Raw genomic sequence first — 12671 nt, forward strand, 5'->3', positions numbered from 1 at the left:
AATGTACCTATTCAAAAATTAGCACTTTTTCTAAATTTCTGACTTTTTTAGTTAAAAGCAAGTTTTTAAAACTCGATAAAATCGTATTAATTGGTAACTTTTTGACTTTTAAAGTAAACATACTTCGAAGGATTGATTTAATATAAACTAAATATGGCAAACAAAAAAATTTAATTGCATCCTTATGGCCTTTGGTGCAATTTTGTGTATGTGCATTTTTATAAATACGGGTTGAATGGATGGACGGAGAGCCATTAGCTTTGGTCTATTGCATAGAAGAACATTTAATACCAACTCTTTTACTGTTTTCAATGGCCTGAAAAACAATTCTTGAAAAATCTGCGACCAACGAAAAGTTTCTCTTGAAAAACGAAAACAATACTCTAATGAGTTTGAAACAAAATAGCTCAGGCAAATTAGTAAATCCAATTGCACTTTTCGCGGGATAAATTTTTTTCATGGAACGTGTTTAGGTGAATGTCCTTATAGTAAAAGTGAATTTTTTGGGATGATAAGATATCGGGAACAGCCGCCATCTTGGAAAAGAGGTCGGTGTCGTTTTTATTTTATAACTCCATTTTTACTCATTTAAACCAAAAATGTCCAAGGATAGACTTATTATAAATTAAATTATCTAAAAAATGATATACAAATGAATTCCGTGAACTGGTTAAATTCAATTTTATAGTCGGTCAAAGTCCAGGTTCTTCTCGCAAGGTTAAGACAATATGACATTTTTCCAAATATCTGAAGAACTTTTTATTTGTTTGGGATTTTCTTAAAGAATGAATTATAGCACTTTTAAGTATCGATGAAATGAACCCTTTATTGTTTTTGTAACCATCACATTGCAGAAGCAACCAAACGTCGAAGTCATGATATACGATTTTTTAACTGAACATTTCAATAGTTCAAATAAACAATCAAAAATTAAACACAATAGTCTCGAAAACATAACGGCTTACACGCCTCATATCTTGAGTTATACTTATCGTAATGCTGAGATTGAGGTGTTCATGTTTAGGAAAAATGACAGGGCATCAGTTCTTATATTTAGAATTATAAATAATGTCACTTTAGCTTATTCACATTAATTGGAAAATTCACTTCATTTAAAACCTCGAAAACCATATAAAGGTTTCAATATTTAGACGAATATAGTTAACAAACTGTTTAGGTACTTATATTTTGGTTATGCCTCCATTTCAAAAATTTGCTCGATCTAATAGAAGAAAACTTGTTATTTTCTCACTTTTGACTAGTAGAATGTGAGCTTCGACGTTAGGTGGCTCATACATTATGTTGGTTACAGTTACGAGAAAGGGCTCATTTTATAGATATTTAAAAGTGCTATAATTCATTCTTTAAGAAAATCCCAAACAAATAAAAAGTTCTTCGGATATTTGAAAAAATGTCATATTGTCTTAACCTTGCGAGAAGAACCTGGACTTTGACCGACTATAAAATTGAATTTAACTAGTTCACGGAATTCATTTGTATATCATTTTTTAGATAATTTAATTTATAATAAGTCTATCCTTGGACATTTTTGGTTTAAATGAGTAAAAATGGAGTTATAAAATAAAAACGGCACCGACCTCTTTTCCAAGATGGCGGCTGTTTCCGAAATCTTATCATACCAAAAAATTCACTTTTACTATTAGGACATTCACCTAAACACGTTCCATGAAAAAAATTTATCCCGCGAAAAGTGCAATTGGGTTTACTAATTTGCCTGAGCTATTTTGTTTCAAACTCATTAGAGTATTGTTTTCGTTTTTCAAGAGAAACTTTTCGTTGGTCGCAGATTTTTCAAGAATTGTTTTTCAGGCCATTGAAAACAGTAAAAGAGTTGGTATTAAATGTTCTTCTATGCAATAGACCAAAGCTAATGGCTCTCCGTCCATCCATTTAACCCGTATTTATAAAAATGCACATACACAAAATTGCACAAAAGGCCATAAGGATGCAAATAAATTTTTTTGTTTGCCATATTTAGTTTATATTGAATCAATCCTTCGAAGTATGTTTACTTTAGAAGTCAAAAAGTTACCAATTAATACGATTTTATCGAGTTTTAAAAACTTGCTTTTAACTAAAAAAGTCAGAAATTTAGAAAAAGTGCTAATTTTTGAATAGGTACATTTAAGTTGTTTCTTGACAAAAAAAAATTAAAATTGCATATTATCAAAGGATTTTACCTCTACTTTATTTCATTAGTACAAAGTTTGGACGTCCCGGCTACATACACAAAATGCCCCTTGATTTAGTAAGAAAAAATAAAATTGTCAATTTTTTAACTTTTTTTTCTTTGATTTTAGGTTAGAATTTTAGTCAAAAATAATTTTTAAAATTTATTAACCATCTTAACTTGACAGAAAATTTAATTTGCTATGAAAAGTGTCTTTGAACCATTTCAAAGTCAGGCTTGGTTTTCGAGTTAAATCAAAAAAACTGAAAACCGACCAGTGTTGCCGTTTTCTCAGAAATGCACCAACGGATTTAGTAGCACTTTTGGCTGGAGTATTCTTGTATGCCAAGGAATCATAATCGCCAATAAAAAGTCTTGAACGAATTTGTTCTATTTTTGCTCTGGAGCTCGGGTCTATTAAATAGACTATTTAGCATTTTTTGTAAAATTAATAATAAAATTAAATTAAAAATTTTTTTTATAACCATATAAACTTTGATATTGAACAAATTTTGTTCTGGGATAAAAAAAACTACTTAGCTTTTACCTGTCAACCATGGAAGACCATTCTGCGAAACAAAATTTGCCATCGAAAAACAAGCAAAAGTCACCTATTTTTTTTTCCACTTTAAGACTTACACATTTTACGTAGCTTAATATTATGATTATCACTACTGGAAGTCTTGAGGTTAGATTTAGATTTAAAGTTTCAGATGTTTCGTAAGCGATCGAATCATTATATTTCGACCCGACCTAGGTCTGAATAGCTTTTACATAACGTTTTTCACTGGTCGGCCATTCCAAAGTAAAGGAGAAGACATATTGACCTTGTTTCCAGATTATATCTTTGAAGAAGCAATGTTTTTTCTTGAAGCTTGGTAGGTCTTAAGGGCTCATGATAAAGTTGATGTTATAGGAGTTTCACAAAAAAACTTAGCCAAGTTATTCACAGATAAAGCGGTAATGGAGAAGACGGGTACTCGTCGTCTCCGTTACCGTCTTTGTCTGTTAATAATTTAGCTTCTTTGGACTAATTTTTCGTGAAACTTCTAGAACATCAACTTATCATGAGCTTTTAAGACTTACCAAGTTTCAAGAATAAATATTGCTTCTTCAACGAGATAAACTGAATAATAAGCGTGAAAATGTCCTAAAAGTTCAAATGGAATAGACGTGGTGAAAAAAATGTAAGAGTTAGTGTGACAAATATGGCCTATGAGGTTAATATGGCCCATCATATTATTTCTCAAAATTATTTGGAAAACTTTTACAACTAGGTATGTTGAAAACGTAAAAAAATACAATGCGTCTAATATGGCATACCCACCCAATTACCCATTACTTAAGCCATATTTAACTCGTTTTCTCAAACAGATTTTTATATTTTTTTTAAGGTATCGTAAAGCAGAGTTACTTTGCTACTTGTTAACTAATATTTTTGACTGGGTGAACTGATTTTGATAATTCTTTTCGTAGTTAATAGCTGGTTATGGTAGTGTAGTACAATTTCGTTTTGGTCCAGTTTTGACTATGGCATCCATGAGAAAACCATATTAGTATAAGTTTCGATCCATAAAAGACGTTTTTTTTTTATTAAAACGACTATTCTTAAACAACTGTCAAAACTGAATAAAATCTTAATTTTACATTTGTTTTCTTAACTTATAATAAAAAATGTTCTTATACAAAATCTCAAAATATACTCAACAGATTTAAGAGATGATTAATGGAAAATCATTCCCTTAATAATTATAACTCCAGTCATAGGGCTTTCTGTTGCTCGTAATCATAGTACCTTCAAGAATATGTTTTTATTTTATTCAAAGGTTTACAATGCAACTGAATATAATGAATTCATTAAATATTAATTAAATATTATCAAAAACTAATAAATTATGTATTTATTCTGTGATTAATACGAGTCCTCAATATTGCAGATGTTTATCAGGCATAATGATGATTTACTAACAGATACTTGTGTGGATTTGATATTCAAAACCTTGCCTGTCAGTAATCCTTATTAAAACATAAATTAAAATATCGTTATTAGTATATTTCTCAACAAAAAATAAAGTTTTGAATAAATCATTTGCGTATTAATTAATGAATTAATTAAGAAATCCTTGAAAGTAAATTTGATTGTTCTTTGTAATTTATTCGTCAGTAGTAATTTAATTTAATACTCATTTCAAAAATGACACGCATTAAGATTAGAAAAGTAATTTAGGATTTAAGGCATTGATTGAAGTCAAAACCTTCTCCAAGTCTTTTTCTTTAACATCATTATTATTGAAAACTAACCTTGAACCCAACACTCTTACGTATACATCAATCATATACGTAAACACTAAATCAACAATCATCATCACGATCAAATTGTTTTCCAATAATAACATATAATTTGTTTTTTATTGCTCTAACATTTGTCAAAGCCACAGCACTCATTCCTGCCAGCTTTGGTCAATAAAAAATACACAATCATCGTCAGTAGAAAATCCACATTGTCCCTTTGGGCTATACAAACTTGTTAGACTTCCCAACCGCATGCATTGATTCATTCATAATATTGAATAGATGACGACAACGATGAACGATGTTCGTCTGGAATTGTTATATTTTTGTTTGCAGAATATACATCATTCCTTTTGCCATATGGTATTTTCTATGTCCTCTCTCGATTCTAAGCCCTGCAGATAAATTTCCCAAAAAAAAAAGACTATCATTCCTTTATACAAAATGATAGCCCTATGTAGTCTTTTTGGATTTTATATCACAGGAAAAAGTCGTTCTGCGAAAAGTTACATATACTCAAATGAATGCGGAAACTTGGCGCCATCTGAACGGAAAACTTCCATTCTTAGTTCCTTAACTATAGCAGCAGTATAACATACATAGATATGGGAAAAAAATATCCTTCAGCAATGCTTCGACTTAGAAGCATGTTGGTTGACTTTATTGAATTTAGTCTGTTTTTAACATACATTTTTGGAGTTGCGAGGGAAGGTTTTGTATCCGAGAAAAGTTCAGATAGTTGGAATATTTTTGGTTTTTAAGTCTTTTTTAACACATTACGTCTTTTGTCTTATTTTTTCGTTTCGACTTAGTTTTCTAGAAAAAAAAAAGATGCTATCAACCCAACCGATTTCGATCAACTTTCCTCACAAAAAAGAAACTTCAACAAAAATTAACTTCAAAAGTTTGAGTAAAAAAATATAAACATTTTTGAAAGATTAGTGAAATAACGTGCCTATACGTAAAACCCAACGGAGCACCTTTATTATTTTAAATATTCAATCGTTATGCCTTGATATCTCGTCATGTTTGATGTCGCAGAGTGATTGATTTTTCTTCTTCTTTTTTTTTTTTGTTCGTCAAAAAAGGACAAAATGATGAGTTATTCCTATTTCTCATAAGGATAGTAAAATTGAATTCAAATGTTCAAAACGTATGTTACTCTTGAAGACAATTTCCCATGAATGTTAGAAGGAAAAAAACAACTGGAGGAAATAAAGCGAATTCGGCTTTTTGATATTTCAAAGAAATTCTGTGTTGGATGTAGACGAGTTCCTGTCTGATGTTATTGTTTTTTTTTTTTTTTTTTTTCATTAAAACTTCGTTTATACACTTTGCACTATTACTATATGAAAAAATTAACAAATCAAAGAATTTACATGTTCAAAATATAAATTATAATAAAAAGTTACGTATACACCAGAGTCTTAGTAGCAGTTCGAAATAAATTTGTTTCTTCTTTCATATCATTCCCGTTTAAGCTCTCAATTGACTTAATCTGCGTTAAAATTTCTTCAATGACTAAATCAATTTATATTCTAAATGTATATATCCCTCCAAGAAGAACATCATCCTCTTATAAAGAGCTTTCGATGGCTTTAGATTACGTACTTGACCTGTCTTGCTCCAATAGCAACATATTACTTTTAGGAGACTTCAATTTACCTCACATTGAGTGGGTCCCTTCCGATGATGAAACATATCAAGAAGCTTCTCTAACATCTTCACAAAATGAGCTTTCTTTATTAGACAAAATTTTGTATACTGACTTACAGCAGATAAGCTGTATTAAAAATTATAAAAATCGAATTCTCGATTTGGTATTTTCCTCGGACGCTATTAGTACTCTTGTTCTAGAGTCTAGAACTGGTATCACTAATATAGACGGTTACCATCCACCTTTGGATATCTTCTTTGACTGGAGCAATCATATTACTGAAAACAGTAACGATTTTGATGCTCTTACACTCTTGATTTAAAAAAAAGCAAATTTCGAGTTGCTTTCTGAAAACAGTTCAGGGATAGAAAATATACTTACATTATCTAATATTGATGAAGAAGTTACAAATTTTTATAACATCCTTAACAGCTGCCTTGTAAATTCCCTTTCCATGAAAAATCAAATAATAATATGTAATAATTTTAGTCACCCTTGGTACACAAAAGACCTAAAAATACTTAGAAATAAACGAAATAAAGCATGGAAACTTTTTTTAAGAACCCTTTCACCAGTTGATCACGCTTCTTACGTTGAACTATTTGAAGAATTCGAAACTCATTCAAAAAATTTGTAGTTACTCCGACTACATGTTTGAGAAAGGAAATTCCCTAAGAAAAGATCCAAAGTCATTTTGAAACCTTGTTAACTCAAAGAAAAACTCAGATGGATATCCGGCAAATTTCACTCATGAAGATATTACATTACATCAAACATTTGACATTTGCAATGCTTTCGCCAGTAACTTTCGTAATTCATTTGTTAATGAAGCTGTTGATGTTGACGAAGTCTATTTCAAAAATTTACATTCATATTCCGAAACGAGCTGTACGAACATCCCTGTACTGCAAAGTACTGTGTTAGACCTTCTTTCATCCTTAAATGATGATTGTTCTGCTGGCCAAGATGGTGTGCCACCAATAGTATTAAAAAACTGTAGAAACTCCCTAGTTCAGCCTCTAACATTTTTATTCAAACTTTCCATCAAGTCAGGAAAATTTCCCTCTATCTGGAAAAAGTCACTTCACTCCTGTTTTCAAGAAGGGTGATAAGACAGATATAAAGAATTATAGGCCTATTTCGAAACTATCTTGCATTCCAAAGGTTTTTGAGCAAGTTGTTTGTGATAGTCTAGCATTTTATAGTAAAAATCTGATAAGTGAAAAGCAACATGGCTTTGTAAGAAAAAGATCTACTACAACTAATCTTCTTAGCTTCTTAAATAAATGTTCTAATGCATTAGAAAAGGGTAATGAAGTTGACTGCGTTTACACTGACTTTTAAAATTCATTTGATCAACTTAGTTATAAAATAATAATCTTCAAATTAAAAGCTTTTGGTTTTCCACGTATTTTTATTGCCTGGGTTGAATCTTATCTTAACCAAAGATCCTATCAGGTCAAATTTAGAAACTGTCTTTCAGGTCTTTTCATAGCCAACTCTGGAGTCCCTCAGGGAAGTCACCTAGGCCCATTTTTATTCATTTTAGCTATAAATGACGTAATCTCGTGCATAACTTCAAGTGATATTCTAATATTTGCTGATTATATGAAGATTTTTAAAGAAATTAAGTCTGACAATGACCGTATAATTCTACAAAGCGATATTAACAGTTTTAATGTTTGGTGTGGTAAAAATGGCCTTTCACTTAACCCAGCTAAATGCCAAACAATTACATTCTCGAGAAAACGAGTCATTAATATTTTTGATTACTACATCTTGCAACATAAGCTGTGTCAAGTATTTAGCTTCAAAGACTACTGTCCAATTTAGTTCAAATTTAGGATTTATTGAACACATCAATTTTAAAGTAAATTAAATTAAAAATTTATTTTTTTTTTTCATATTTTAGATATTTCTTTCTCATATTAAAATCAAAATGAGTTAAGGCTTGGCCATACCGGAGGGTATGCGGTAGCGGTACGGGTAGAGGTAACGGTACTTGTATGAAAAAAATTCCAAACTGACATATCAACGTTCAGATGTGGAATTTTTTTCATACAAATATCGTTACCGCTACCCGTACCTCTACCGCATACCCTCCGGTGTGGCCAAGCCTTTACATAAGTGTTATAACTAAAGCTAAATTTTGTTGAAAACTTTGCACTTTTGTGCTCAAAAATTAGTTCTAAATTATTTTCATATTTTACGAAACAACGTAACTTAAAGTTACTGAAACTAAATGTGAATTATATTAAATGGAAAAATAGCAAAACGTGAAGGAAATTAAAATAAAATACACGAATGAGTCGCTCAAACTTGCTCCTGATGTAGTTCAAAAAACCTATATCTAAGATAACCGTTGAAAGTCATGCTTTTGGTCAAGTCATCAATTAAAAATTTTTAAAAAATCAAGTTCGAAAAATTATTGGTTTTTTTAATTTTCTTGAAAAACCTTTTTAGAAAACTTGAACAATGAATTTTGGAAAATGGCAAGAAATATCTGTTTATTTATAAAATACATAAGTTGAAAAAAAAATTGTTTAGCCTTTGACAAAATATGCGAGATTAACTAAAAGCTGTTATTTTTTTTTTCCAAAACATGGCCACACAAAATTTCCGTTTCCGGAATATTTTGAGAAAAACTAAAAACTCCAAATTTAATGGAAATAATTAGATCCGTTCTCGATAAAAATTCACCTATTAACTTTTATATAAGCGGTATACTTTAAATAGGATATTTAAAAAAAAAAACAAAGGGTCTTGGAAACCACTGTTGTAAGTTTCAAGCACTGTGATTAAAACATCGAAATCTGTTTTTGACATGAAACCAATACTTGTCCTAAAGAGAAAGTTAAAAAATATTTTGTCCTTTACATTCACGCTATGTGACTTAAAAAATTATATCTCTTCTTAATTTTATTAATCAACAAGTCGATTTTTTGAAACCAAACGACCGCTTGGCTGCTAAATATAGTATTTTTCAAAAAAAAAAAAAAAAAAACAATTATCTACTAAAAATTATCTATTAAAAAGTGTATTTTTGTACAAATTGACGTAAAGTTGTCAAAGAAAACCTTGAAATGTTTTAATGGTTTTAAGTGATTCAGTGTTTGAACACAATCCAATGATTTACCTAATTTTTCCAAAAATATAAAGACAAGTGTAACATGAGGTTCCGAGTTCTCTTTATGTCAAAAAGCTCAGAAAATTGTCATAAAATTCATGTTAATTGGGCAGGTTCAGAAACGTTAGGCACTAAATATTTAGGTAATTTCTCGGTCTCTGATTGGTTAGCTGTCAAAAAAAATCTTTCCAATTTAGGTAATTTTATTGTAAAGCTTACTGGAAAGTTAGGCAAGAAAATTCTCCCTAAAAATTTATGAAAATTTTTTTTGTCAACATGACAGCAGATTGTTTTTAATTATGGCGTTTTCGATTGGCTCTCCGGAAGCGTCCGGAATCATTCCGAAGCCTTCTAAAAGCGTTTTATTCGCACGAAACTGACAGACAGAACGCTTCTTAGAAGAGAAATTCTCTTCTTGATTTCAAATCAGAATCCACTCAAGAAGCACTAATACATGAATAATAAAAAGTCAAAAATAATACTCAATCAGTTTTGTTTTTGTTTTTAATTCAACAAATTATTGTTATCTGACATTGAAATTAATTAAAAAATAAAAATAGATACATTTATGCAATGGAATGATTTATTATCATCATCTTCTTCATCGTCGTCTTCATCAGATGATGAGTTCATAACCCAATTTCTTCTGAGAACGGCCAACAATAAAAAAAGAGTTCGCAACTTTCTTGATGTTGTGGAGCTTTACTCCGACGAAGAGGTAATTACGAACTTAAAATTTTATTTTAAAATCTATTTATTTGCATCATTACTTTGCAGTTCCGTGAACAATTTCGACTCCGAAGAGCTACAGCTGAAAGTATAGTTGTCCGGTATGAGGAGTCTGCTTTTTTTAAAAGGAAAGAGAGTGGCGGAGGCAAAAAAGAAATATCTGCCAAAACACAAATGTATATTTTCCTCTGGTTTGCTGGAAATAAAAATTCATACAGGGAAGTGGCCAATTTATTTGGTGTTGCGATTTCCAGCGTTTATAGGATAATATCTAATGTGCTGGAATTTTTTTTCAAGTGTTCACCCAACTACATAAAATTCCCAAAAACCGAACAAGAAAAGCTTCAAGTTGCTTCTAAATTTGAAAAGGTAGATAAGATATATAATATTTACCTTATTAATCAAGATAATGCATTTAAATTTCACCTCTTAAGATTGCAGGTTTTCCAAAGGTACTTGGATGCGTGGATGGGTGTTATATATACATACGAAAACCTGCAAACAAAATCAGGTCAACGTATGTTAACAGGCACGATCTGTTATCCCTTACCTTCCAAGGTATTTGTGATGCAGATACTCGCTATACCGATGTCTTTGTTGGTGCCCCTAGCAAAATTCATGATGCACGAATTTTTCAACTTTCATTCATAAGCAAGGAATTGCCACAACTTTGCGGATCCGAGTATCATATTTTGGGAGACGCGGCTTATCCTTTAAGGGAATATCTTTTGACACCAGTCAAAGATACCGGAAACATGACGGAAAGACGAAGAAAATACAATAAAAAGTTAAGCCAAACAAGAGTAACAATTGAAAATTCTTTTGCCTTTATCAAAACATTGTTCCGGCAACTTATGCGGCTGGACTTTCACACAGTTGAAAGAATGTGTAAATTTATTCTTGCAGCAAGCAAGGGAGACGAATGGAGTGTTCAAAGTCTAGACACTCCAGTGGATTCAAGTGATGATACTGAAATTGTTACCCAGCAAAGTGATTGCAGCTTGCAGCGAGTGGGAGAGAATAAAAGAAACCAAGTTGCAGATAGTTTTTAATTATGTTTTTATTCATTTATTAATAAAAAATACTTAATTACCAAAAACAACAAAACAGCTTACACATTATTTAAAATAAATAGAAGTAAACAAAGACTAAAACTAGTTCAAGAAACAACACTTACGAATAAAGAAACAAACCTAAAAAATAACGATAAACATAACAACATAACAAGAAACAATTATTTCGAACATTGGAAGTGTTTTGACAACAGTTCCATACGCTCACTGTGCCGTTTTGCTTTATTCTCTTCCTTGCGTAGGGAACGACGTTCTATATCCTGAAGAAGCATCAGAACCATTCTTTCATTAAAACATTTTTTTTTTCTTTTTTGCTGGAGGATCTTCGGTCGGAAGAAGTTACGGAATTTCATCTTCATTTTGAATCTCGACATTTATAGAGCGATTCTCGGATACATCACATGGTGAGTTTTGTAGTGGGAGTGGGGGCGAAGCTTGTCTTGAAGTTGAAGGTAGGCCCATGCACGAATAGTTTTTCTTCACCATTCGATTGGGGCCGATGAACACTTCTGGGTATATGGAATCATCATTCCCTATAATTTTCTGCATTATATTTGGAAAGGGAATATCTTTCCGCACCGCCCCCGTCGTTTGATTATTTTTAAAAACGAGCTTCGTTTTTTTTAGCACCGCTTTGAACCTACCTTCAACTTGATCTGCCGATACCCTCACTCCACTTTTCAATAATTCCTCTGCTATGTACGACCACATATATTTTTTGTTTCGGTGTTTTTTCATTGGTCCAACCAAATTACTATTTTCTTCGTATAACTCTAATAAGAGTTCAGTTTGTGAATCGGACCACTTGAAAACTTCTGTATAAAAGACGTTATATTAGTATGGTTATTGGGTACTATTAGCATATTATTTTACCTGAAATGTTTCCGTTCCGAACTTCTCCTGCTTCTTCGTTACTTTCTTGCGTATTTTTCTGAAGGTTGTAAAAACCCGTGACCTCTTCAAAAGGTGCCGAAAAAAGTTCATGAGCTGAAAAAAGATTTTGTTAACTGATTTTCTTTTCAAATTAATAAATGCATTATATACTCACTTAAAATGTTTTGCAGAACAACTTCCCCACCAAACTGTTGCACATTACCATTTTCTTCGATCATTAGCTTATAATTTTTTAAGTCTAATGCCATGTCTTTCGTTTGCAAGAAAACAAATAATATATTTCGAATTTTGAGGATTTTTGAAAGAAAAATCAGATATTTGACATTTGAAATTTCACACAAACACAAAAAAACAGAACTGAGTGGAAGCGATTTGACCTGTTCCATTCGATTTCAGAATGAGTGAATTTTTGAGTGAAACCAATCGAAAACGACATTAAAGAATTAATTTAACAAAATTAAATTTATTTGTGTGAAAAATGAGTAAAAAGTGTATTATCGGTTATAATTAATAATATTTATTTATTAAAGTTAAGTAAAATTTGGTGTCTTCCCCATGCGATCGGTAAAATACTTAAGTAAATTTCGAAATTTGACAATAGCATCATATTCAAACTAATTTAGTCAATTTACTCAAATTTCCGTTCAGAAAATGACGTTGCCTAAATATCTAGTCCCTAATGTTTCCTGAACGTGTCCATTGGTTTGA

At 31.1% G+C, this 12671-nt stretch overlaps 2 protein-coding genes across 2 annotated transcripts; one reads left to right on the plus strand and one right to left on the minus strand.

Moving 5' to 3' along the window:
* The first annotated feature begins 9769 nt into the window (after positions 1-9769).
* Positions 9770-11048, plus strand: LOC129919331 (putative nuclease HARBI1). The gene is made up of 3 exons (XM_056000190.1): positions 9770-9985; positions 10045-10365; positions 10431-11048. Exons 1-3 carry the CDS (start codon positions 9836-9838, stop codon positions 11046-11048), a joined length of 1089 nt encoding a protein of 362 aa, XP_055856165.1. The 5' UTR covers positions 9770-9835.
* Positions 11049-11408: 360 nt separating this feature from the next.
* On the minus strand, positions 11409-12353 carry LOC129919332 (uncharacterized). The gene is made up of 3 exons (XM_056000191.1): positions 12118-12353; positions 11943-12056; positions 11409-11884 (listed from the first exon to the last, which is right to left on the minus strand). The coding sequence occupies exons 1-3, from the start codon at positions 12347-12349 to the stop codon at positions 11409-11411; spliced, it is 822 nt and encodes a 273-aa protein (XP_055856166.1). The 5' UTR covers positions 12350-12353.
* Between the last annotated feature and the right edge of the window lie 318 nt (positions 12354-12671).

The sequence above is a fragment of the Episyrphus balteatus genome, chromosome 4, assembly GCF_945859705.1.
Source record: "Episyrphus balteatus chromosome 4, idEpiBalt1.1, whole genome shotgun sequence".
NCBI lineage: Eukaryota > Metazoa > Arthropoda > Insecta > Diptera > Syrphidae > Episyrphus > Episyrphus balteatus.